We start from the raw sequence: 27,271 nt of genomic DNA, 5'->3' as shown, positions 1-27,271 counted from the left end.
AATATTACACCCGTTTTTATTCTAAAAGTGTGAATTGTGTTTTTTGTAAATGTGACGATTCTAGTATGATTGTGAAGCAGAGAGCGAGTGCAGTGTGAAGTGGGCCTCACCATGGTGGGGTTGCCATCCAGCACGCTCACCACCGTGATGTCCACGCCCTGCTCGTCCACGTCCTTTAGCAGCCTCATCACCTCACCTACACCCATCCACTTGCATTCCACCTCACCCACGGCAACAATGTAGTCGCCCTCATTCAGCCCGTCGGCCTGCCACAGAGAATGCCGGAGTGGTTAACGCAGACCTCCTGACACCGCAGAGTCAATATTTATACACCAGATTTGCTTTATTACTTACCTTTATCAGCAAAGACTGAATTGTAATTTGTCAAAACACTCTCTACCTTGTCAAATTGTGTACGATAAATAGGTATCACGAGTCCGATAGTGATTCAATTATTGCACTTTGCTCATTCAAGAAGACTCTTGTATCAAATTGAACTGAAGTGAATTACCAACAGACAGAGTAGTTTTGGAATACTGACTCAACATAGCAGACTCACAAAATTTTGTTGTAGTGGTTTACTGATTTGAGAAAAGCTGACTGAAATGTCGTGTAGTGCGTATGCTTTGGCAACAGTTTTCATGGTTGACCCATCTGTCTGTTACTGAAAAATTTGAATTTCCATACCACTTGAAATACATTTACAGACAGGACATCCACGCCCAAGCCTTATTTAAAGCATCAGTGTTTTACAACACTAATGCCATTCCGAATTTCTTACGCAAATGACAAAGCTTGTAGACAAAATGTACACGTGGTACAGAGTTGGGTATGTTCAAAAGAATAAGAGCAAATGAGCCTCTCAAGAATATCCATAGTCGCTTTTATTCTCGCCCATGTCCACTCTTGATAGGAACCTGCTTCATGATTTAAGCAATGTGATGAAGTACAATATAGGCATACTGTATAGCATCAAACACAGACATGCTCACTGTTCAGGGCCTCCATATATTAAACTGCTCAATATGTGGAGTGAGTCAGCAACTCCCATTCTTTTTACAATTATCCATTTGAATTGGATTCGCCTGCATTGTGCAATGTGGACTCACCGGAAACACAACAGAGCCAAAAGATTCAGTTGTACTGGTCTAATGATTGATTCACATATCATGAAGTATTGTTGACAGTGTGTTTCTGGTATGTCAACTAAGAAGAAAATGCTATATTTTAACATTGTCAAAATATTGTGCAAATATGTTCAAATTAGAGTCCTATCACTATTAAAAAAAAAAAAAAAAAAAAAAAAATCAATAAGACTGAGTTTTGTCACCCCACTTGTACATGCAATAAGAACAACGTCTAAGACAAATTTATGATGTTTATTTAGCTCCTTAAAGTCGAAAGCTTGGGTTTTACATGCTGCTCATGCATCAGCACTCGGGTTAACTATGAATGAACTCCAGATAAGACATGGGGTGTTGTAATTTAATTAAGAGTCAGCTGCGCTTATTAATTACTTGCTCACTCTAATTAAAAGCCTCTCAGGCGGCGAAACAGATTAGCAGTGTTAAATAAAGCCACTCAAACCAGGTCAAAAACTTATTTAGAACTGTAATACTGCCATCAGCTTTCACACTATTTGTGTCTTCTGTTGACTTAAGTCAGTGACTAAAGATGACAGAATATTCTGCATCTGTGAAGTTTCCGCAAAGATGAATCGATACGACCCATTGGAGAGTGCGGTGTTTCCAGTAAATCGAGCTGGTGAGCCAATAGAACCGAATCGTCTGAGTCTGTGGTGTTTCTAGCAAGTCTGACAACTTTAATCAATTAATCTATACGAAAGAAGCTGCTCTCTCTAATAGGAGTCACAGAACAGAAATAAAAAAATCTTCTAAAGCAGCGGTATTTTCAGCGAGTTGGCGAACTGGAGTTAGTGGACAAATACAATTGAAACGTCTGAGTTTATTTTTCTGCTCTCTTGAATCAGAGAACTGAGCCTACATTTTTTAAATGAAAACTGGCGTCCGTAAACCCGTATTATGTTAAATCAATTGAATCTGTAATATTTCCATTACCTTGAGTCATTGAAGTGTGTATGACTTCACTTCACCTTCCACACATACGGTTTCCACTAATTTGAGTCAGCCAGTAGACAGAACCAACTTATCTGAGGCCCCCCCCCCCACTTTTTTTCAGGACAAGTCGACTAAATCGTGTCACTGAACTAATACAACAAAATCAATGAGCTTCTGGTGATTCTCACTATTTCTCTGCCTTGTGCCATGTTAAGACACTCACTAATATCCTGCTAATCCAATCAGTATTAATAATTTTTTTTTTTTTTTTAATTTTGTAGACCGCACGATTCGGCACTTTAAACTGCTCCCTTTTCAGAATTGACATTGTTAACACACTTACCTATATAGATTTTACATCTTGCACGTCTTATAAGGAACAATTACTATAAATAGAAATGTCTCTTGTTCTTTATTCTTCTCGTCATGTTGTTCCTTGTTTTTTGTTCTGAATGTCGTACCAGGGCAGCATCAACTGCCGGAGAAAAATTCCTTGTGTGTTTTTACACACCGAGCCATTAAAGCTGATTCTGATTCAATGCAGCCAGATCATCTGAGTCTGCGGTGTTTCCACCAGCAGGACCGACCCATTGATAAGATACAACACAATCTTCAGAGTAATGGAAAAAGAAAAGGGGGAAAAAAAAAAAAAAAAAAAAAAAAAAAAATCACCGACGCTCTTTCCACTAAGTTGAGTCAGTGAATCACTACAGCCAATATCAATATTTGGTCCCGCTCTTGTTTTTGCATTGTACATCAGACTTGGCGTGACCACACTGTAAAACAATCGCATAAATACTGCATCATAATGTGCTCACTCTCCCAAATATGAAAGCCTGTAAAATAATACAAGATAATTGTGTCTTACTGTAAAGTTGCAAATTCTAAGATACCCAACTGATCTTCATTGTTCTTGTCTCAGTGACGATATAGCTCTCCTATATTATCTCTTCTATTCTATTTACTCACAGCAGCGGGGCAGAGGGGATCCAGAGAGACAACCTGGACTGGTGCATCCCCCTTAAGAGTGAAACCGAGGTCTCTGTCCTCCGTGCGCAGATGCACCTTCCGGGGTGGTGTCCAACGCTGCTTGGCGGAGAACACTGACAAAGGACCCTAAGTGTACACACACACACATTGGACATGGGAGTCAGTCTAGTTGTACAACCCCATAGTTAATCCCATTTATTTCTATTCATCCTAAACTGTTCCAATCTGCATATAAACAAGATTGCTTGATCAAAAAAGTAATCGCAAGAATTTTGTACTCTCATCCCTCTGGATACACTTATATCTGCTGGGAAAATCTCCACTCCACTAAATCCAATCACTCTGTCATCGTATGAAGAGATGACACACTTTTTGTATTGTCTGCTAAATAATGGTTGAATTGTTCGAACTAGAATTTTCTTGTTCCATGAATGGGCTTGTTTGGGCACCTGGGAAGAAAAAAACAAAACATACATTTTCACTTACGTGCGCATGTTTGGAAAAACTGGTAGGTTTTCAGCCATGGTAAGCTCCCTCAAAAAGGCAATTAATTAATCAGAAGTATAACAAAGCAATAATTAAAATAAATACATCAAATATATGACAACAGATCGATAAACACTTGCTTGGCAGAGCTAAATACTAAATGGGTTCCCACCACATGGTGGCACTATGACAGATATTTTTTGCCTTATTATGCTAACTAGATGACGGACGAATAAACAAACAGCAGGACCAAATCGAACCAAAGGCAAAAAGATAGTTCTTATTATCACGATTAATGGGTACTTTGAAACATGCACCACCTGACCACCACCAAGTCAAGTGGAAATTGCTAGTGTAGGTTTGTTGTTTAAAAACTAAACAAAAGCCATCAAACAAATACCTCTCACCATTGTGATTAGGCCCAAAGAAGAGGTAAGGTTTCATTATGCTATGACAAGCTGCCACCAGAATAACAGAAATCTGAACTACTGCTATTAGTGGAAAACAAATAGATGACATTTTAGATGTTTTCTATTCCACTTAATAGCAGTATGTGTCCCAAGCATCATTGCTCACCATTAGTGTTCGTATTTACTGGTCATGATGATGACAAAACAGAATATATATTTGCAAATATCCCCATACATTTTAATCCAAAACATTGTGAGTATGTAGTAGATTAGTACAGCCCACATACCAGCCTCTGGAAAAAGTCGCTGACTTTCACCTTCAAGGCAGCGGGAACCTCCACCTCTGCTTGTTGTTCAGTTTTTGCTGTATTTAGAAAATAAATACATTAAAAATAAACAGTGGTATTTTAAAATTCATCCTGAGTACTGTGTGACCCATTTGGATCACAAAATTTATAATGTAAACACACACATGCAACATGCACCTGCCTCACAGTTCTATTGCCTGTGACTCAAATCCTAGCGCCACTTTCATCTATCAATTATTGTTTATGTAACGGTGGCCAAGTTGTTAGAGCGTCTATTTCACACATTTTTTTCTGAGGGATTCAAATGCTGGCCCCGCCTGTGTGGAGTTTGCATATTCCCCCTGTGCCTGCGTGGGTTTCCTAAGGATACTCCGGTTTCCTTCCACATCCCAAAAACATGCGTGGTAGGTTCATTGAAGACTCAACTGCCTGTATGTGAGTGTGAATGGTTGTTTGTTTCTATGTACCCTACAACTGCCTGGAAGCCAGTTAAGGGTGTACCTCACCTCCCCCCCAATAATAGGTTCAGGGTGTACCCCACCTCCCACCCAATAATAGCTGGGATAGGCTCCAGCACAGCAGAAAACCCCTTCTCGAATTCCTATATTTTTGCATAGTTTCCCTACTTGAATGTTTAAGATTATCAAACAAATTTAAATATTAGACTATATATATTAGATTTTATACTGTAACGTATGATCCAAGTGAATTTAAGAGTGTTTTTTAACCCTAACCCTAACCCTGTGTGAAAAAGTAATGACCGCCGAAACCTAATAACTGGTTGGGCCATCCTGAGCGGCAACAACTGAAATCAAGCCATCAATCCCCTGTAAGACCCTGGTTTAACCCTGTAACAACCTTGTGTGGCAGCGTCCAATCCAAAAATTGCAAGAGAAGGGCACACTCACAGATAATGTCAGGCACATCCAAGTAGTCTGCGAATTCCTCCTCAATCTGGTTGTCACTGGCCTTGTGCAGAGAGCGCTGGTGGCTGGCCTTCAGAATGTCCTGCAGCACCTCCAGCTTATTGAGGTGATGGCACAAGCTATAGATCCTCAGTGCCTCCTCATGGCCCGTGATGGCACGACGAATGTGAGCTCGACCTGTGGTTGGGTGGGGGTGGGGGTGGGGTCGGTGGCAGGTAATGGTTACTTAAAGGAATGCAATTTGTGTGGGATAAGGACTGAGCCTTACCGCGGTTAGTAAACAAACAAAAAAAAAAAAAGTTATAGTATATTCAAAATAAGAGTAATTGATGACCTCCCTATCAGTTTGGAGTTTGTAATAGCCTGTACAGTGGTATCTTGAATACGAGTTTAGTCTGTGACCAAGTTCATACCCCAAATCTTTTGTATACCACAAGGATTCCACAAGAAAATAAATTTAAAGGCCATTTACTCATTCCAATTCATCCAAAACCATTTTTAACAACCCATGCTAAACTTTACTCCTCTCCAACGTTTAAAGTTCTTCATCTATTATTCAAAATGTATCACTTCCACATACTTCCTTGTATTTCTACTACTTTCCCAATTAAACAGAGATTTGGCAGTAACTTGTGGCATCATAGGGTTTCTTTTTAGAAAGAGCCCGAAAAGTGGTGAGTGATTGGTGAGTTTTTCAGGAATTACCTTGGGATAGAGTCCACATGATTTAAAAAAAAAAAAAATGCACAGCAATTTTTCTTGTGAAAAAAAAATTGTGTGTGGGACACATGAACCAGTGTAATTAAAAGCAAGGGGTAAATATTGATCTGAAGAAGCCACAGACTCAGCAATTTATGCATATTCAAATTAATGTAATTTAAAAAAAGATTATGCAATTAGGAAACAGGAGATGAATTTACCAATTCGCTCTCGCTCAGATTTCTTCTTTAGAATTTCCAGAGGAGAGTAACCGTCAGGGAAGTGATCGTATACTTGGGACAAGGTCTTTTCCTGCTGGTCCTCGTCCTCGCTCGGACCCACTGGACACACACACACAATTCTCTGATTTTGCACTCTGCGGCACACCACTCAGCCAAAGTTTAGGTCAAGGTTAATGTTTTTCAGGTTTTATTGACCAAATTGTACATTCAAAAAAAAGTGACAAAAACTCCACTATAGTGTATACAAAGGACCCCGGTATGTGCGTAGAATAAGGAAAATCTGTGAATAACTGACAGGCATTATAATTGCATCGAAATATTGTTTATTTATTCAACCTAAAAAAACTCTTGAATAAGCAGGGATATATGAAGAATCAGGGTTTTCCACAGCGAACGGGTGTGGTCCTACCCTCCCCAAAAATGTTATTTATACTTTAATTGGAAAAAAACATCTGTAAATTGGCGACGCTACGGGTGCTGAATTGCCAGGGGGGTGTATTTGTCCTCAAAGGGTGAGAATCTTATTGTACAAGTGGCTAAGTGTTACAGCATATTGATGACTATTGAGCAACATGTTCACTTCACTTTGTTCCTTCTGGGACGCCATAGTCATACAGTTAATGGCTCCATTCACCCTTGTTTTTCACAGGAATAACATAATGAGCAGCCCCCCCATCAGTTCATGACATAGCCCCGCATATCCCATTCTTAACAATGTACTCTTCATCTGACTTTAATCTCAAAGCCTGTTGAAGTCATTAGCGAGTAAGATGTCATAGCAGGGAGAAAAGAAACAGACTCTCTTGGAACTTTTTATTACCCTGTGAGCTCTCAGCAATTCTAAGAAACAAGACTCTTTTTAACCTTTGTGTTTGTGTGTCTATGTGTGTAAATACACGCGTTTGTTTGCGTGCGTGCATGTGCATGTGTGTGTGTGTCGCTTTCTAAATAGCCCTTATGTAAGAGCATTGAGGACTAAAGTGATTCCGTCCAGCAGCAGAAACTATTCACACGTATACTGTCAATACAGTATACGGATGCTTGCATTTGAGAGTGATAAACAAAACTTTGTTATGGTCAATATGCTTCAACACCAGCCTGCACTCTCTCAACTAGAGTTCGGCAAAGTATGGCTCAAGGTCACAAAGGTCCTGCGCTGTTCTTTGATCCCGCTATTTACAAATCAAGAGTATATTTGTGGCGGTACAGTGGACGACTGGTTAGAGCAGGGGTGTCCACACTTATTTTGCCCAAGATCAACTTTTCAAGTAACCATCCTCCTATGATCTAATGAGAGTGAGGATGCATCATCGCAGTGCAGGGGGAAACATGGAGAAAGCAAGAAACAGACGGTAAATAGGAAGCCAGCTTGCGAGAACACGCCATTATGTGCACATGCACAGTAACATGTCAGAAGGTCAAGATGAGGATTCATCTGACTATTGGATACAGTCTGATTCTACGGGCAGGAGCAGAGAACCAAACCCTCCCAAACTAGGAAGTATGTGCTATTTCATAGCTTCAACATTTGGCGAATAATTGTGTATAATAAGTTGAAAAAGTGATTATGTGTGTGTGTGACAGGGAACGTCCACAATAACACTAAAAATATTTTGTGGGAATCGCATAATTCTATTAATTACAGATGACGCAGGTGACACGACTGGCCGCAGCAGACGCAGCATGGACTGGTCATCATTATGTGGAAGAAGAAACACCCCCAAATTGGGGAACCTTACAAAAGCGACCCACCAAGTCGGCTTGATGGAAAACCAAACAAAAACTAAAATATTTGAAACCCGCTAACAAAAAGTTGAAGCCACAAAAATAAAATGCTGGGTCTGCCTGCGCCAAGGCAAGTGTAGCGGCGACCACGTTGTAGTGCATATTGTGTTCACTTGCTTAAACGCACCCATTTTATTGAATACCGCATGAAAAAAAAAATCATTGTAGACACACACACATACGCGCATGCACACACACACACACGTGCACAGACTCACAGTTCCAATCCAAATAGTTCAGTTGAATGAGTTAAGTGAAGACTCTACACTGCCCATAGCTGTGAATCTAAGAGTTAATGGCTGTTTATATGTGCCCTGCGATTGGCTGGCAACCAATTCGGGGTGTACCCCAGACCCTGAAATTGATACAATTTCTTGGAACAAATATTCAATTTAAATTGACAATCTGGGTCAGTCCGTCTGATTGTGTATAGACCAAAAGAGAAAGCCATGCTGGACCTGATGGCTCAACATTATTTTTATAGTAACTCCTCACAATAAAAAGTTGACTTACCATGGTGGTCCAGCAACGCTGAGGCCACAAAGAAGTGCGCCATGGAGCGGTAGTGGTTGGTCTTCACTTGAGACATAGTAGACCAGAAAAAGGGCACATTATCTTTCACCGGCGTCTGGATCATGGACTGGTGGACGTGGTCATATGTATCCGACACCTTGGCCGCCTCTTGTGCCATCTTGAGCAATGTCAGAACCTCATTGCGGAGGCCGGGCAGGGCGAGCTGCTCAAAAAGACATTCCTGCGCCTGTGCCAGCATCATGCGGATGAGCATGGCCAGCATGGCGGGACTCATGTCGTAGCTGGGTGTGTGCGTAAATGTCTCCTTCAAGTGGTTCAGGATGCCTGAAACAGGAGAAAGCACAACACAAATGCTGATCTTTCTTTAAAATAAGAGCCAGCTATGCACCTGAACTTAACTTAGTAGAGAACAATGAAATTCGTCTGGAGTCAGGATTGTGAGCTGGTTTAACACGTTGCACAGCCGACGTCATGTAGTAAGTGCTTCACAACCCTCCGCCGCTTTTCTATTTAAAGAGCTGGTTAAACTTGTCACTGGGAGCGAAAAAGTTCTCTCATTCTCAGCATCAAAATTCCTGCAGTGGGACTAATGGTGTATGTATGTGTCACTCATGCGGACACACAAACCCACACCTGCCTTCTTAGAACACAATCAGAATTTATCTATCAGTTGAGTTTTTCAAGAAATGTACTGAGAATGGTGTAATGCAGCCCTATGGGGGCACAAACCAGTGCAATCTGTAGGCCGGTCCCAAGCCCGGATAAATGCAGAGGGTTGCGTCAGGAAGGGCATCCGGCGTAAAAACTGTGCCAAACAAATATGAGCGTTCATCTAAAGAATCCCATACCGGATCGGTCGTGGCCCGGGTTAACAACGCCCGCCCCCGGCACTGCTAACCTACAGGGCGTCGGTGGAAATTCAGCTACTGTGGGTCGAAGACAAAGAAGAGGAGGAAACCGGATCCAGCGTCAGAAGAAAAAGAGGAATGCACAGAGCCTACAACTGAGTGTAGGGACTTTGAATGTTGGGACTATGACAGGAAAAGCACAGGAGTTGGTTGACATGATGATTAGGAGAAAGGTTGATATTCTGTGCATCCAAGAGAGCAGGTGGAAAGGTAGTAAGGCTAGAAGTTTGGGAGCAGGGTTTAAATTATTCTACCACGGAGTAGATGGGAAGAGAAATGGAGTAGGGGTTATTTTAAAGGAAGAGCTGGCTAAGAATGTCTTGGAGGTAAAAAGAGTATCAGATCGAGTGATGAGACTAAAATTTGAAATTGAGGGTGTTATGTATAATGTGGTTAGCGGCTATGCACCACAGGTAGGATGTGACCTAGAGTTGAAAGAGAAATTCTGGAAGGAACTAGATGAAGTAGTTCTGAGCATCCCAGACAGCGAGAGAGTTGTGATTGGTGCAGATTGTAATGGACATATTGGTAAAGGAAACAGGGGCGATGAAGAAGTGATGGGTAAGTACGGCATCCAGGAAAGGAACTTTGAAGGGCAGATGGTGGTGGACTTTGCAAAAAGGATGGAGATGGCTGTAGTGAACACTTATTTCCAGAAGAGGGAGGAACATATAGTGACCTACAAGAGCGGAGGTAGAACCACGCAGGTAGATTATATTTTGTGCAGACGATGTAATCTGAAGGAGGTTACTGACTGTAAAGTAGTGGTAGGGGAGAGTGTAGCTCGACAGCATAGGATGGTAGTATGTAGGATGATTCTGGTGGTGGGTAGGAAGATTAAGAAGACAAAGGTAGAGCAGAGAACCATGTGGTGGAAGCTGAGAAAGGAAGAATGTCGTGCGGCCTTCCGGAAAGAGGTGAGACAGGCTCTCGATGGACAACCGAAGCTCCCGGAAGACTGGACGACGACAGCAAAGGTGATCAGAGAGACAGGCAGGAGAGTACTTGGTGTGTCATCTGGTAGGAAAGGGGAGAAGGAGACTTGGTGGTGGAACCCCAAAATACAGGGAGTCATACAAGGAAAGAGATTAGCGAAGAAGAAGTGGGATACTGAGAGGACTGAGGAGAGGCGAAAGGAGTACATCGAGATGCGACGTAGGGCAAAGGTAGAGGTGGCAAAGGCTAAACAAGAGGCATATGAAGACATGTACACCAGGTTGGACACGAAAGAAGGAGAAAAGGATCTCTACAGGTTGGCCAGACAGAGGGATAGAGATGGGAAGGATGTGCAGCAGGTAAGGGTGATTAAGGATAGAGATGGAAATGTGTTGACTGGTGCCGGTAGTGTACTAAATAGATGGAAAGAATACTTTGAGAAGTTGATGAATGAAGAAAATGAGAGAGAAGGAAGAGTTGAAGAGGCAAGAGTGAAGGACCAGGAAGTGGAAATGATTACTAAGGGGGAAGTCAGAAAGGCACTACAAAGGATGAAAACTGGAAAGGCAGTTGGTCCTGATGACATACCGGTAGAGGTATGGAAGCAATTTGGAGAGATGGCTGTGGAGTTTTTGACCAACTTATTCAACAGAATACTAGCGGGCGAAAAGATGCCTGAAGAATGGAGGAAAAGTGTTCTAGTTCCCATTTTTAAGAACAAAGGGGATGTTCAGAGGTGTGGGAACTATAGAGGAATAAAGTTGATGAGCCACACAATGAAGTTATGGGAAAGAGTAGTGGAGGCTAGACTCAGGACAGAAGTAAGTATCTGCGAGCAACAGTATGGTTTCATGCCTAGAAAGAGTACCACAGATGCATTATTTGCCTTGAGGATGCTCGTGGAAAAGTACAGAGAAGGTCAGAAGGAGCTACATTGTGTCTTTGTGGATCTAGAGAAAGCCTATGACAGAGTACCAAGAGAGGAACTGTGGTACTGCATGCGTAAGTCTGGTGTGGCAGAGAAGTATGTTAAAATAGTACAGGACATGTATGATGGCAGCAGAACAATGGTGAGGTGTGCCTTAGGTGTGACAGAGGAATTTAAGGTGGAGGTGGGACTGCATCAGGGATCAGCTCTGAGCCCCTTCCTGTTTGCAGTGGTAATGGATAGGCTGACAGATGAGGTTAGACTGGAATCCCCTTGGACCATGATGTTCGCAGATGATATTGTCATATGCAGTGAAAGCAGGGAGCATGCAGAGGAACAATTGGAAAGATGGAGACATGCACTGGAAAGGAGAGGAATGAAGATTAGCCGAAGTAAAACAGAATATATGTGCGTGAATGAGAAAAGTAGAGGGGGAAGAGTGAGGCTACGGGGAGAAGAGATAGCGAGGGTGGACGACTTCAAATACTTGGGGTCAACAATACAGAGCAATGGAGAGTGTGGTCAGGAAGTGAAGAAACGGGTCCAAGCAGGTTGGAACAGCTGGCGAAAGGTGTCTGGTGTGTTATGTGACAGAAGAGTGTCTGCTAGGATGAAGGGCAAAGTTTACAAAACAGTGGTGAGGCCGGCCATGATGTACGGATTAGAGACGGTGGCACTGAAGAAACAACAGGAAGCTGAACTGGAGGTGGCAGAAATGAAGATGTTGAGGTTCTCGCTCGGAGTGACCAGGTTGGATAGGATTAGAAATGAGCTCATTAGAGGGACAGCCAAAGCTGGATGTTTTGGAGACAAGATTCGAGAGAGCAGACTTCGATGGTTTGGACATGTTCAGAGGCGAGAGAGTGAGTATATTGGTAGAAGGATGCTGAGGATGGAGCTCCCAGGCAAAAGGGCGAGAGGAAGACCAAAGAGAAGGTTTATGGATGTGGTGAGGGAAGACATGAGGGCAGTTGGGGTTAGAGAGGAAGATGCAGGAGATAGGCTAAGATGGCAAAAGATGACACGCTGTGGCGACCCCTAACGGGACAAGCCGAAAGGAAAAGAAGAAGAAGAAGTACTGAGAATGGTGTGCTTGTTTACATTTAGGTACTTACTGTACTATGTTGGTGTGTCAGGTCTGCACAAAGTTGCTTAACCCCATTAATATTAAATTAGTGCTTCATATTGATGACATTCTGTAACTTGTGTGGCATATATTACCAAGTAACGGGTAATACTTTTTTTGTACTGTGGATAAGTGATATTCCACTTGCCAGATGCTGAAAATAACTAAAAGTTATTTTTTTTCCAAGTTAGTTTCTTCTGAAATCATGAAACAAGTGACGTAACTAAGTTGCTTTTGAGATCAAGTAATCAGTAAAGCTACTTTTTCCAGGGTAACTGTGGCAACACTGCTCCTAAAACTGAGCACTTTCTAATACAGTTGTTCACAATGTGGTGAACCTCACCACCTTCTTGGTTGTGAACAACTAAGCCCTTCACGGATGTTCCTTTACTGTAACATCATGATAAATTGTCAACTGCTAAGCTAAAGTAAGCACAAACTGTCTTTTCACCAGGATACAGCAACGCAATAATTCTCCCTCTTCTTCATATCAAAAGAGTCTTAATTTTATTAAGAGATTTGTCAGAATGGCTGACATGGCTGAGACAGCCTGTATTTAACAGAAAAGAAAAGAAGCGCTACAAAGCCATATCTGTCTTCTGGCGGTGAACGGTATCATAACTTAAAACTGATCATGAACTGTGTATGACAATACTCAGAGATTGCCGTCAGTTGCCAATCCCCTTTATATTGTGTCGCTAAATTTTATAAATGACCTGAAACAGCCGAATCACTAGAGTCCACCGTGTTTAAAGTGATATGATAAGCAGAAACATCAGAGCCTGATGTGATTCCGGGAAATACACTAACTTGAGCTAGTCAACAACAACTGGATCATCTCAGTTAGCAGTGTATTCATTGAGTTTGGTACCTCAAGTCAGTGAAAAGATACCATCAAATAATCCGCTAACTCGGGTCTATGAAACGATACAAGTGAATCGTCCGTTAATAGTATTCCCGGTGAGTCCTGTAATTCAGTTCATCGAACTGATACAGCCAAATCACCCTAGTGTGCAATGTTTCCAGTGAGCCTGGTACTTCAAGTCCATGAAATGATACAAGCGATTCATCTGAGACACATCATTTGACATAATCTTCATACCAGCTGCCTTCTGGAAAGCTGAAATCGCCTCCCTCAGGCCGGCCGTCGTTTGCCGGTCGCTGCGGGTGCCAATCTGTGAGTAGAGGGCGGCCATGTTGAAGAGTATGCTGGCCTTCTCCAGCGACAAGTTCTGCTGGCACACCGGTACACCCGTGAATGAGTCGTACCTGAGCACAAAGAAACAGGAGTGGCGTCATCAACCACTAAAATTTAACGATGCAGAGATCATTATGAGACCTCATTAGATTGTACCATGTAAAAAAGATGCCACTGTGATGAGTAGGTGAGAAGAATCGACTCTCAACCAGCGGAAGGTGGTTGAAATACTTTGCCAGCAACTCCACTCCAGCCTCGCTACGACTTGGTGTCCTGCACGACTATAAGCCAAAAGAGAATGAAGTTAGTGATGTCATCAAATTTCAAAAGGCTACTACAAAACAGTCAAAACCAAGTCATCAGAGAGGGGTGGACAAATGTTCTTGTTTTTGTGCTTTATTTTTATAAATAACTGTGGTTAACGTCTTCAAATGTATACTTGAACAGTACAACAATTTAAAAAATTAAACTTTAGTGACTCAGATGTATTGATTCTAAGGATATCACAATATTGCAAAATTATAAGTGCCTTGATATCATTGGAGTTTTGTCTCGGGATAAAAAAAAAAAAAAAGAGCAGATGTTCTTAAAATCGACTTTTGGGGCAGCAATACAGAGCCACGCTGCTGATACCATGATTACTGCTGCAGCAATAATAGCATTTGAAGAGGTATGTATGTATATATAATATATATATATATATATATATATATGAATAAAAAATGAGGGACGAGAGTAGAAATGCATGGTAACAAATCAACAAAAGCCTATCGAGAAGGACCTGGCCAGCAAGAAAAAGAGGTTTTTCTGTCTTCCTGCTTTCACCTCTTAGCCATATCTGTACCATGAATCTACCTGAAATACCGTGACTGTTACTGCAATATTGTGAGCTTTCCCACAGCACCCCAGGAACTAGTCATGCGGTGTGATTAATATCGCGATAAAATAGCATCAGAAACACAAAATAAATACATTCTGAGTTCGTTCGATCAGTTCATTGAATTGAGTTTGTGGATTTGCTGGCAACACCACTGACCTTGATGAATAGGTCATAATAACTGAGTTAAAACATTGAAGACATTTTGGCCCTTTACTCAAGAAATTATTAGTTTGCTTTAGTTACAAAGTTTTGTTTTGAATATGCTTTGCATTTATTTTTTCATCTTTGGTATTGGTCATTGAAAACAACCAAGGAAATGGTGGCTCATAACGTTTACCCGGTAATGGTGTACATAGACACGGCAATAAAACTGTTTGGCGGTTCCTACAAGTGACGTCTGGTCACAAACCCAAGAAGAAAAAAACGTCATGGTGGTTGCAGGGAAAGTGGGTGTGTCAAAGATAATATTGAAATGTTTCATAACTACCGCCAAATAAAACTTAGGTGTGGTTCAGTAGAAGCAAACTTCATTTGGTGGAGCTCTGACCTTATAGAGATGAGCTATTAGAGTTTTGCTGAGTACACGCACAACTAAAAAAAATTACAATTCACATCTAGCCTTACCTCTCTGTGTAGTATGCAGTACATGTGGATTTTCAGGCATTGGTTCTTTTTTGTGCATCTACACATGGTAGACATGCTATTAAATGTGCTGCTGCTCTTAGAAACTGGCTTGACTGGGGGAATTTTCTAACGAAAATCATTTTGTGGAACACTACAAAGGCAATTTTGGTTGGAGTGAGTTAAACTTTGCTGCCACATTACATGCACAAAAAATTATGTAAGCGAATAGTTGGTGCAATTTAGCCCCCCTCATCAGTCTAGTAAATGTGGCTCATATTCGGTAGGGATGGTAAAAAATATCTAGGAGTTAGTTGCCCATAAAAGAAACCCTTGAATTCACCAAAATTATCCTAAAATGGTCATTTCAAATAAAAATGTTTAATAAAAAAAAAAAAAGACTTAATTTTCAGGTATTGGTGTTTAAGACTTTTCTGTGGGTATACTCATGATATGTCTACAAAATGTATGTGTGCCGAGTTAAACCATCTTTAGAGGCTCTTTACTGAAAATATACTGGGCATGCTACCAAGCTAAGATCTGGAAATATCCAAATTATTTTAAAATGGCAATTTCAGACCAAAACAGCAGATATCCTATCCCAGGAAAAGCTTTTTAAGACTTTCTTGTGGTGTACTCATTATACATGTCTACAAAATTTCAATTCGCTGAATGAAATCAGCTTCAAGATCTAACTTTTCAGAAATGTGGGGGGAAGTCTTCTCTCTACATTCACCTGTCGAAGGTCCATCAGGTCCGCAAGTTCCTCTTCGTAGCTGGCTCCGTCTTCGTTGTAATGCGAAATGATGTAATCCTGTTAAGAACAAACAAGCTCACAAAATGGTCATACCTACCATCAATGGTCTTGAAAACGCAACTGCTTATCCTCGTAATTGTCTTCACACCATCACACACAGTCTATCCATCCATTTTCTGAGTTGCATATCCTCACAAGGGCTGTGGGAGTGCTGCAGCCTACCCGAGCTGTCATTGGGCAGGAGGCAGGGTACACCCTGTACTAGTTGTCAGCCAATCGCAGGGGAAAAAAAGAGACAAACAACAGCTGCATTCACAATCACACCTAGGGGCTATTTAGTCTCCAATTAATGCATGTTTTGGAAATGTGGGAGGAAACCGGTGGGCCCAGAGAAAACCCAAGCAGGCACGGGGAGAACATGCAAACTCCACACAGGCGAGGCCGGAATTTGAACCCCGGTCTTCAGAAGTGTGAGGCCAATGCTTTACAGCTGCTCCACCGTGTCGCCTCCTGGTAGAGTCACCCAGGGCAACAGACAGGTCCTACGTGAGGTACCAGGCAAAACACGCTCAAAGACCTCTGATGATGAGTAAAAATAGTGGACCTAGTTTGCCTTGCCTCTGAAGCCAAGCAATGAGCGATTTGTGGCCAGGCCTACACGGATGGAGCCCACCGGGCACAACCCAAAAGAGTAATGTGGGTCCCCCCTCCCATCAGCTCAACACCTGTGGGAGAAGCCATAGGGATAAGTTGCAGTGTGAACGGGGTGGCGACCGAAGGCAGGGACCCTGGCAATCCCATCCCTTGCTACAGAAGCTGGCTCTCGAGATTTACAATGTCACCTCTCTTACATGGAAGAAGACCGAACTGGTGTGTGAGGTTGGGAAATTCTGACTAGATATATCGCCTCCACACACAACTTGGGCTCTACTACCACTCCTCTTAAGAGAGGATGGAAAACATTTTCCAGATGGCTGGTCCACCATCCGGTGTGTCGGGAAGGGGAAATCAGTGCACCATCAACATTGTGTATAGTGGGAAAGGTGCGCTGCTGACCGCGACTTGGGATGGTGTGGGTCGGTGGGGAGATTACTTTGAAGACCTCCTCAATTCCACTGACACACCTTTCCATGAGGAAGCAGTCTCTGGTCTCTGAGGCTCCCTCTCCTATCTCTGGAGTTGAAGTCACCAAAGTGGTGAAAAAGCTCCTCAGCGGCAAGGCCCCGCAGGTGGATGAAATTCCCCCGGAGCTCCTAAAGGCTCTGGATGTTGTGGGGCTGTCCTAGTTCACATGCCACTGTAACAATGCAAGGAAATGGGGGACAGTGCAGACTGGGGTGGTGGCCCCCCTTTTAAGAAAGAGCTAATAAAGCTGATTCTGATTCTGAGGAAGGTGTGTTCCAACTACACAGGGATCATACTCCACAGCTTCCCTGATAAAGTCTATTCATGGGTGCTGGAGAGGAGAGTCCATCGGGAAGTTGAATCTCAGATTCTGGGGGAGCAGTGTGGTTTTTGGTTCTGGCCACGGAACAGTGGACCAGCTCTACACCCTCATCAGGGTCTTGTGTTTTGTGGATTTGGAGAAAGAGTTCAACCATGTCCCTCGGGGAGTCCTGTTGGGGGGGGTTGCTTCGAGAGTATGGGGTACCGAAACCACTGATATGGGCTGCTCAGTCACTACACGGCCAATGTTACAGTTTAGTCCGGGTTGGTGGCAGTAAATAAGATTTGTTTCCAGTGGATTTGTACATTTTACCTTAAAAGGTGTGGAAAAGTCAACTTCTTTTGTTTCTTTGAGACCCAGTGCGATAAGCGGGATGTTGGCAGTTTCCCTGGGGAGAAAAAATTTAAAAAAGATATTTTAGAAATATATATATATATATATATATATATATATATATATATATATATATATATATATATATATTTATACTAGAAAAAAAATCATTTTCAGGTGACTTAATGACCGAAACACAATAGGTCGCAGTCATTTTGTAAATGTTTAGATATAAAAAAAAAGTCATGCACGCTCATCTGTGAATTCCCATTAAAACAACAAAGGGAAATAAATCTATAAAGATACAGTAAATCATCAGATGAAATACGAGCCATTTACGATGGCAAAGAATGATATATCCCTTGACGTTGCAAAAAAAATCGTGCATTCGGAAAGTTTTGCCAGTGCTTCACTTTGCCACATTTTTTATGTTACAGCCGAATTCCGATCTTTTTGAGAGATGTTCAAATAGATTACACATGAATTCATTCCATTTTAGAATCAGGCTGTAGTAGTAAAAAGTGGTGTATATTTTCCAAATTCAGTTTTTATTCCACTTGATATTTTAGCTTCTAGTATCTGTTAAGCAAGAACTATCCTTAAGTAGAGGCTCGAAGTTGTCATTTAAAAGCGCATCCATTCTAACTAGCGAAGCTTAAGTTGGCTAAGGTACAGTACAGAACAAGAAAGACCACATTCAAAATCATGATTAGTCATCAATACCTTATTATTGTTCCATTGTTTCCTGCATTCTACCGAGAGTTGTTTCCAGAGTAGACAACTAGACAAAGTCAAGACTGGCTAGTTCCTTGAGCATAACACCACATAATGTCAAACTAACTATTGCTAATCAAGTTAAAGTCCCATGCAAAACAAGAATCACACAATTTGAATGCAAAAACTATGTAAATATAATACACAGAAAAAATAATATATTTTAAATTCAGGAGGCAGTAATAGCTAGTTAACTAAATAGAGATGTGACATTATTTTCATTTAAAGAACGAGTGAAAGTTTTTTTTTTTTTTTTTATCCAATCCTGAGCACAGAGGGACATGCTAATTAAGCAGATGTGTCACAATACAAAGACCAGATGTTTTGATTTAACATGTCAACGGAGGAGCTTTAGTGTTAGAAAGTCGACACACAAATTAAACCTCCTTGTGCGTTTTTACCTCATTTAGAAACAAACAAGCACTCATAAAGCACGGGTTGATTAGTGATCCTAATGATCTGCTGTGGTTGGAGGAAGCTGCTGATAGACCAAATGCAAACCTGATAAGAGCTACTACAACTTCTGCCTCACAAACTAAATAGGATCATCTTCTTGTTCCTAGTGACTGCAGTGAATCTAAGATGCTCTCTTTTATTAAGATTAGATCACCCCTCTGGTTTTGCTGGAGGTTCTCAGCCAAGAGTGAATCTGCTTTGAAAACGCTTTCAAAACGTACACACACACTTTCAGACATGCACACACACTGATGTATCCAAACCCTGTCTTCACCACTCAGTGAAGTGTTCAAGACACTGAACAGACCCTGAAGGATTGTGTTTACATCTCAAGTGCACCAAATGAACCCTGAAGTAAAGGAAAACAAGGAAAAAGCACATTAGTATTTCTTCAATTCTATACAATGCTGTGAAAAAGTATTTGATCCCCTCGGGATTTCTGATTTTTTGGGGGCATATCTATAACACACAAAGCAAGCAAGCAGGTTGGAACAGCTGGCGAAAGGTGTCTGGTGTGTTATGTGACAGAAGAGTCTCTGCTTGGATGAAGGGGAAAGTTTACAAAACAGTGGTGAGCCGGCCATGATGTACGGATTAGAGACAGTGGGACTGAAGAAACAACAGGAAGCAGAACTGGAGGTGGCAGAAATGAAGATGTTGAGGTTCTCGCTCGGAGTGAGCAGGTTGGATAGGATTAGAAATTAGCTCATTAGAGGGACAGCCAAAGTTGGATGTTTTGCTGACAAGGTTTGAGAGAGCAGACTTTGATGGTTTGGACATGTTCAGAGGCGAGAGAGTGAGTATATTGGCGGAAGGGTGCCGAGGATGAAGCTGCCAGGCAAAAGGGCGAGAGGAAGACCAAAGAGAAGGTTTATGGATGTGGTGAGAGAAGACATGAGGGCAGTTGGGGTTAGAGAGGAAGATGCAGGTGATAGGCTAAGATGGCAAAAGATGACACGCTGTGGCGACCCCTAATGAGACAAGCCGAAAGGAAAAGAAGAAGATCTATAACACACAAAGGTTTAAAATCATCAAAATAATTTTCATTTCGCTCAGAGAAAACCCAAGGTAATACAAATTGTAGTTTTCAAATGGCAACTGAATTAAAGCACAAAAAAAATCCAAACCTCCACCATACTTGTTTACTCAAGAAATCAGAGAACATCAAGTAAGGTACAAGATCTCAGGAACCAATGCATCATGCCATAAGCCATAGAAATTCAAGAAAAAATGAAAAAAAAAAAAAAAAAAAAAAAAAAGAGAATAAAATTAAATATATATTGGCGAAAACCCCTGGTGTCACCAAAGAGTACAAAGGCTCATGTCACATTTGCCAAAAAGCATTTTGATGATCCTGAAGACATTTGGAGAAATACTGTGTGGACTGACGAGTTAGAAACTGAACTTTTTGGAAGGGGTGTGGCCTGTTACATCCGGCGTAGAAAGGCACAGCATTTGATAAAAGAAACATAATACCAACAGTGAAGCATGGTGATGGCACTGTGATGGTGTTTTGCTACCTCAAGACCAGAACAACTTTTTGTGATCAATGGAACAATTAATTCTACCGTGTCCACCTCTGAATGGCTTTAAAAAAAAAAAAAAAAAAGTTTTGGAGTGGCCAAGTCAAAGTCCCTATCTATCCACCCATTCATCAATTTTCTTAGCTGCTTATCCTCACAAGGGGCACGGGAAGTGCTGGAACCAATCCTAGCTGTCATCAGGCAGGAGGCGGGGTACACCCTGAACTGGTTGCCACCCAATCACAGGGCACAAGGAGACAGACAACAGTCACACTCACAATCACACCTTGGGGCAATTTAGAGTCTCCAATTCATGCATGTTTTTGGGATGTGGAAGGAAACCGGAGTACCCGGAGAAAACCTACGTAGGCACGAGGAGCAGATGAAAACTCCCCACAGCTGGGATTTGAACTCCAGTCCTCTGATCTGTGAGGCCAACAGGCTACAGCTGCACCACCATGCCACCCAAAGTCACAATTTAAATCCAATTAAGATTAAGAACTGTGAGGCAGATGGTCATTCATATATATATATATATATATATATATATATATATATACACACACACACAAAAATGGGGGGGGGTGGACTCCTGGTCCCAGGGTCTGTCAGCCTTGGCAGTCTTGACGACATCCCTGCCAGTGAGATAGCCTCTCAAGAAAACCAGTGTTTATTTTCCCATGATGCGAATGTGATTCCACACACAAGTGATCTCACAAATAAACCTGCTGAGCCGAGTCAGTATCAGGAACGAGCTCAGGTACAGTGGGAGCCATTCAAGCAGAAACTTTCCGCTGGGAAAAACCTAAAAGGACTTCCCTCAGAGTACTGAACTTGTATATCAGTTTCCAGCATTCCCACGCATATTTCACGTTACCCTCACTCAGATAGCAGTCTATTATTGTAGAGCTCAACAGTTAAAAAAAAAAAAAAAAAAAAAACTAACACTGAAAGATTGTGGAATCGCATAATGCAGGATAGCTGAAGTATATGAATGAATGTCATTTATTGTCATTATGCCCCAGTACAATGAGATACAAGTTTCTCCTGTATCAGTGCATACATAAAAGCAAGGCAAATAAATAAATAAAAATAATTCTTATATTTTCCCATTTATGGACAACGCTTGATTTCAGTTGTTGCTGCTGAGGATGCCCCAACTAGTTATTAGTTTTAAAGGGCCATTACTTTTTCCACACACAGCCTGGTAACTGAATGGTTTAAAAAAGCATTTAAAGTTCACTTGGGTTATATTTGTTGGAGATTTACATGTGTTTGATGATCTTAAACATTCAAATGAGAAACTAAAGCAAAGTAAAGCAAATTTATTTGCATAGCGTATTTTATACCAAAGGTAACTCAATGTGCTTTACAGGATTAAATGCATTTGAATACAAATAAACTAAACATTTAAAACTGGGAAAAAATAAATGACAAAAAAATTCAAAATATCAGACAGTGCAAGAAATATCATGGAAAAGTGGAAATACTCTAAATAGCATGAGAAAAAAAATGGATTTAAAAATACACATGGTGGTTACATCACTTTTGTTGGCAACTTATTCCGGTTGTGTACAGAATAATAGCTAAATACTCCTTCACCAAGTTTGGTTTGGATTCTGTGATCTACTGTTAGACCTGAGTCAGACGAGCTCAGAGTCCTACTGGGCTTATATTCCATAAACATTTCTTTCATGTATTCATTCTAAACAATTTACTGATTTATAGACCAGTCGCAGAACTTTTAAAATATATTCTAAAGCTGACTGGAAGCCATTGTAAAGACTTCAGAACTGGAGTTATATGCTCTGACCTCTTTGTTCTGATCACAACCCAAGGTACAGCATTCTGAATGAGCTGCAGCTCTTTAACGCTCTTTTGGGGGAATCCAGTCACAAGACCATTACAAAAGTCAAGTATACTTGTGATAAAAGCTTGGATGAGCTTCTCCTGGTCTGCTTTGCAAATCTAAGCCTTCACTCTAGATTTATTCTTCAGATGGTAAAAGGCAGTTTTAGTAATTGATTTTATATGACTTTTGAAAGTCAGGTCAGAATCTATCAAACACCAATGTTTCGGACTTCGTCTTTGTTTTTTAAAGATAGTGACTCCATGAATTTACTAACAGCAATCCTTCATTCTTTATTGCGAAAAACAATTCTGTTTTGGATGGAAAGGTGGAACAGCTGTAAAGCGTCGGCCTCACAGTTCTGAGGACCGGGGTTTGAATCCCTGGCGCACCTGTTTGGCTTTTGCATGTTCTCCCCATGTCTGCGTGGGTTATCTCCGGGCACTCCGGTTTCCTCCCACATCCCATAAACATGCGTGAATTGGAGACTCTAAATTGCCCCAAGGTGTGATTGTGAATGTGACTGTTGTTTGTCTCCATGTGCCCTGCGATTGGCTGGCAACCAGTTCCTCCTGCACGTTGACAGCTGGGATTGGCTCCAGCACTCCCATGACCCCTGTGAGGATAAGCAGCTAAGAAAATGGATGGAATTCAGATTTGTTGTGGTTTAGTTGAAGAAAATTTTAGTTCATCCATTTATCTGCTTTAGACAGAGACACAACACCTCAATTTAACTGATCATCTGGGGATGCTTCTAAATAGAAAAATTAAAGCGCTAAAGAATTTGACCCAAGGGTAGCATATACAGGCTATTTAAAATCTATCCAAAAATATCACAACGGGGCAAATATTTTTGCATGCCATCTTATGCTGAATCAGTGAAAGAATGCCACTTATGTATCTTTTTACAGTACCTCTGTATGAGATAGAACCTCTTATCAGTGCAAACATTTATGCAAGGTAAATAAAATTAGAAAAAATAAATACCTAAATATAAATGTGTAAAAGGTGCAGCTATAGAGCATAGCCCTTCTGAGAATTGGGGTTCAAATCCCAGCCTGCCTGTGTGGAGTTTGCATGTCTGTCCAGGAGAGATCCTCAGAGATCAGGACTCCCAGAAAGCTGAATGTGTGGACTCTCTCCACACACTCACTGTTGATGAAGACCAGAGCCGGTTCAGTTCTGTTCCACCTGAAGTCCACAATGATTTCCTTTGTTCTCGTAGTGCTCATTACCAGATTGTTGTCTGACCACAAGATTGTGAGCTTCTGGACTTCCTCTCTGTAGGCTGCCTCGTCTTCCTTCGAGATTCGCCCAACCTCTGTTGTGTTGTCAGCGAGCTTGACAATATTATTATAGAGTGAACTGCAGTCAAAAGGTGTAGAGACAGTATAGGAGGGGGCTCAGCATGCAGCCCTGTGATGAGTAGGTGTTCAGTGTGCGGGTGGAGGAAATTTGGAAAGTCTCTGACCTGTATGAGAACCAGCCTCTCAAAGGACTTCATGATGACAGATGAGAGAGTAACAGAGCAGTAGTCATTCAGGTTGGTTAAGGTTTCGAAGGTTTGGTTAACGATTTCAAGCAAGTAAGGATGACTTTGCCCAGTGAGAAATTGAAGATCTTGGAAATGACATGGGATAGCTGGTGGGCACATGCTCTGAGCACCTTACCTGGTACTCCGTCCCGGCCAGCAGCCTTCCTGGGGTCTACGACTAGGAGCCCACCCCTCACATTGTGCTTCTGTACGGTGAGTGGGGAGTTAGTGGACCCTGGTGGGGTTTGGGGAAGGGCTCAAGCAGCTGAGTGTCGCTGGGGTGATTCAGAGCAAGCAAAGAAGCTGTTGAGAGCTTCTCTACCAATGACTTGCTTACATCTTTTGGTGTCACGTCACAGCCTCTGAAGTTTTTAAGGCTATGGAGACCCAGAAGAATCAGCATTTGGTGTGATGTAGATAGGCCTACCCCCTTAAAATTGGCTGATTTAAATTTTTGGGGTCAAGTAAAGGGAGGTCAAATGTTTGTGCTCAAGGGCCACATCTATCCATTTTCTTTGCCACTTATCCTTATAAGGGTCATGGGGCGTGCTGAAGGCTATCCCAGCTTTTAACGAACAGGAGGCGGGGTACACTTTGAATTGGTTGCCAGCCAATCACAGGGAACATTGAGACAAAGAGACACGGGGGAGAACATGCAAACTCCACACAGGCGGGGTCGGGATCAAACCCGGGTCCTCAGAACTATGAGGCCAACGCTTTACCAGCTGACCCAACGTGCCGCCGGGCCACATCTAATTTGATCAAAATTTTCTTTAAGATTGACAAATGGCCAGGTCAATCATCATTCTGAATCTAAAATAATTTGTTTCAACGATAGTTATTTTTTCATTTGTCATTATCATTAAAGTATAATTAATTCACCAATTATAAATACATTTTAAAATCATGTAAAAAAAGTTAATTTCTTTTTATTTTCATTCTATTCTTTAAAATAGCCCAATTTTCAAATCAAATTATGTGGATAAGTGAGATCTCATTAGATTTCACTGAACCAATTTTAGTAATAAAACTGCTTAATTAATGCAAATGAAACATTACAGAACTTAAGTTAAAGTTAAAATGCATTGTAAAATGTGTTAAAATGTTCATTTGAATAAAATCTAAAATTAAAATTTTAGTCAAGAAATTATTTTTTTTTAACTAAGCAACTCTAAAGACAAGAAGGACAGTGGTTAATTAATGAAATAAATATTACATGATGCTTGATAATGTAAATGGTGGTGGGCTGGATTAGAGAATGTAAAAGTTCAGAGGTGGCATGAAGGACACACTTTGCCCATCCCTGGTCTGGAAAGAGTATCAAGTGTATTTTAAATCTCGACAAAAGCATGCCACAGATTGTAAACACACCTGGGAAGTGTTTTGAATTGTGAAATAAAATGCATTATATATTGTTAATACAACACCTGTTATATTGCACTGTTCGGAATTTGAGCAAAAATACGCTTAGAAAATTAGAAGAAAATTGTGGAATTTGAACCTCAGTCATGCATGAATTCAACATACGGTAATTTCTGGTAACTTATTTCAGTGAGTATTTAATAAACTCAAGAGAAAGACCTGAGCATCAAAGAGTCTTTCAAGAATTTTTCATTAAGAATATTGCTTTTTCACAAGCTTTTCCCTTGAGGGCCTTCAGTGTCTCATGTGTCTCCATTTATGGATGACTCTTGAAATTATCTGTCCATACACACAAATGAACACATACAGCTTTGTTGAAATGTGCACATAGAACAGGACAGAGAGCTTCATTTAAATGCCCATTAGTTGTTACATAATTTAATTACTTTGAATGAAATTACTCCATTGAGAATTACACAATGATGAACAGAGACATGCACACGCGCATGCTCTCTCTCTCTTTATCCATCTCTCTCGCTCTCTGATGATCATGCATAAACTCACCAACACACTAAAACCCCACCACACACACACACACACACACACACACACACACACACACACACACACACACACACACACACACACACACACACACACACACACACACACACACACGCACACGCACACGCACACGCACACGCACACTTTGAGCTTCCCCCATGACAACCAATCACAACAAATGAAAAACTGCTGTGCCAAGCTAACCATACAGAAAATCATTAAATAGAAATATCTACGTGAGGGTTTCCCTCTACATTGTGACACAGATCCACTGATAACTTCATAAACTTGACTTCCCCTCCCAACAAGCTCCAAGTCATTTTCATTGGCCAGGCCTCTCTACTGTCACGACCAGGTGGTTTTAAAAGACCAGCAGAAGTCTGTATGTGTGAGAAGTGTATGTGTGCGCACACATACAAGCGTGTTTGTCAGAGGGAACATCGACCTCACAACTCAAGAATCCACAAACCACATGATTGTCCTTCATTGGCTTATGAAGTTAATACTTTTACCAGATGGATGACAGACAGCTAAAGGGTTTCATGCAATTGGAAATAATGGAAACAGAAATAATCCACAGTGTTTCCAGTGAGTCCAGGTAACTTCAGTCAATGAACTGATACAGGCAAATCAACTGAGTCTAATGTTTTTGGTGAGTCTGCCAACATCAGTGAGTGAAGCGGTACAACTAAAACATCTGAGTCCAATGTGTCTTTTGTGACTGCACTAATGCCTAGAGCAGACGGAATTTTTTTTCCCAGTATTGGCCCGATTAGCTTTCTTGTGCAATTTTGGTACAGTTTCTTAATTGTTCGGTTACCAAACTCGAGGTTACTAAGAGGGTAAATGATCTTGACAACCATCTCCTAGCAATTGTAACACATACTGTCAGACCAAGACACTGTCATCACAAGTACTTGGTAACAATCATGGGTCTATTCATTTTTTCCTCATGCCATCTCAGGCATGATCTGGCTTGAATTACAAAACCCCAGTATCTGTTGGGATACTGTTGATTGAAAATTGGAGTCCATTTTTTTCATTTGCAGTCTTTTGTGGGCTATATCACATCCTCAGTTAGAGAATCAATTTGAGTATTGAATAGAAGTAGAGATATGAATATTGTTGGCAATTGCCTTTAGCCTGTTCAATCGTGTGTCTTCTATGTTTTGCCTCACAATCATTCCCCCCCTTAAGGATTTCCTTTTCTCTCCACTAGTATGATTTTTTTCATGCATAGATTAGACCGTTGTTTTCTCTCTCAGTTGTGTGAATTTAGGTAGTCTAGGAACTCCTCCTTTGGCTTCCTGTTAGTGTATTTAGTTAGTAGCTCATATTCCAGGAATGGCAGGGGGCATCAAGTCCGAGTGGACCATGTTTCACGCCTCCATTGCTGAGGCGGCTGGGCAGAGCTGTGGCTAATCCCAGAGCCCGTTGGTGGATACAAACAGTGAGGGATGTCGACAAAATGAAGACGGAGTCCTATCCGGGCTTTTTGGCCTATGTGACACCTGAGGCAGCTAATGGGTACCAGTTGGCAAAGCTGAATGCAGCTTTGGTGTTCCCTGGAGCAAAAATCCGGCCATGGGAGGAGTTTGCTGAGGCCATGAAAAAAAA

At 41.4% G+C, this 27,271-nt stretch overlaps 1 protein-coding gene across 2 annotated transcripts in view; it reads right to left on the bottom strand.

The window, feature by feature from the left end:
* Positions 1-27,271, bottom strand: part of rhpn2 (rhophilin, Rho GTPase binding protein 2) — a 58,832-nt gene that overhangs the window by 5,758 nt on the left and 25,803 nt on the right. For both annotated transcript variants that reach the window (XM_061814848.1, XM_061814847.1), the window contains exons 4-13: positions 17,572-17,647; positions 15,792-15,869; positions 13,711-13,835; positions 13,459-13,625; positions 8,438-8,782; positions 6,119-6,238; positions 5,181-5,375; positions 4,252-4,328; positions 3,048-3,194; positions 111-266 (exon numbers count right to left, since the gene is read on the bottom strand). In XM_061814848.1, coding sequence (XP_061670832.1) covers positions 111-266; positions 3,048-3,194; positions 4,252-4,328; positions 5,181-5,375; positions 6,119-6,238; positions 8,438-8,782; positions 13,459-13,625; positions 13,711-13,835; positions 15,792-15,869; positions 17,572-17,647 — 1,486 coding nt within the window. The remainder of the gene's footprint in view (positions 1-110; positions 267-3,047; positions 3,195-4,251; positions 4,329-5,180; positions 5,376-6,118; positions 6,239-8,437; positions 8,783-13,458; positions 13,626-13,710; positions 13,836-15,791; positions 15,870-17,571; positions 17,648-27,271) is intronic.

The sequence above is a fragment of the Syngnathoides biaculeatus genome, chromosome 3 (assembly GCF_019802595.1).
Source record: "Syngnathoides biaculeatus isolate LvHL_M chromosome 3, ASM1980259v1, whole genome shotgun sequence".
In the NCBI taxonomy this organism is placed as follows: Eukaryota; Metazoa; Chordata; class Actinopteri; order Syngnathiformes; family Syngnathidae; genus Syngnathoides; species Syngnathoides biaculeatus.
Note: the sequence above shows the minus strand (reverse complement) of the source record. Positions and strands in the feature narration are given on the sequence as shown.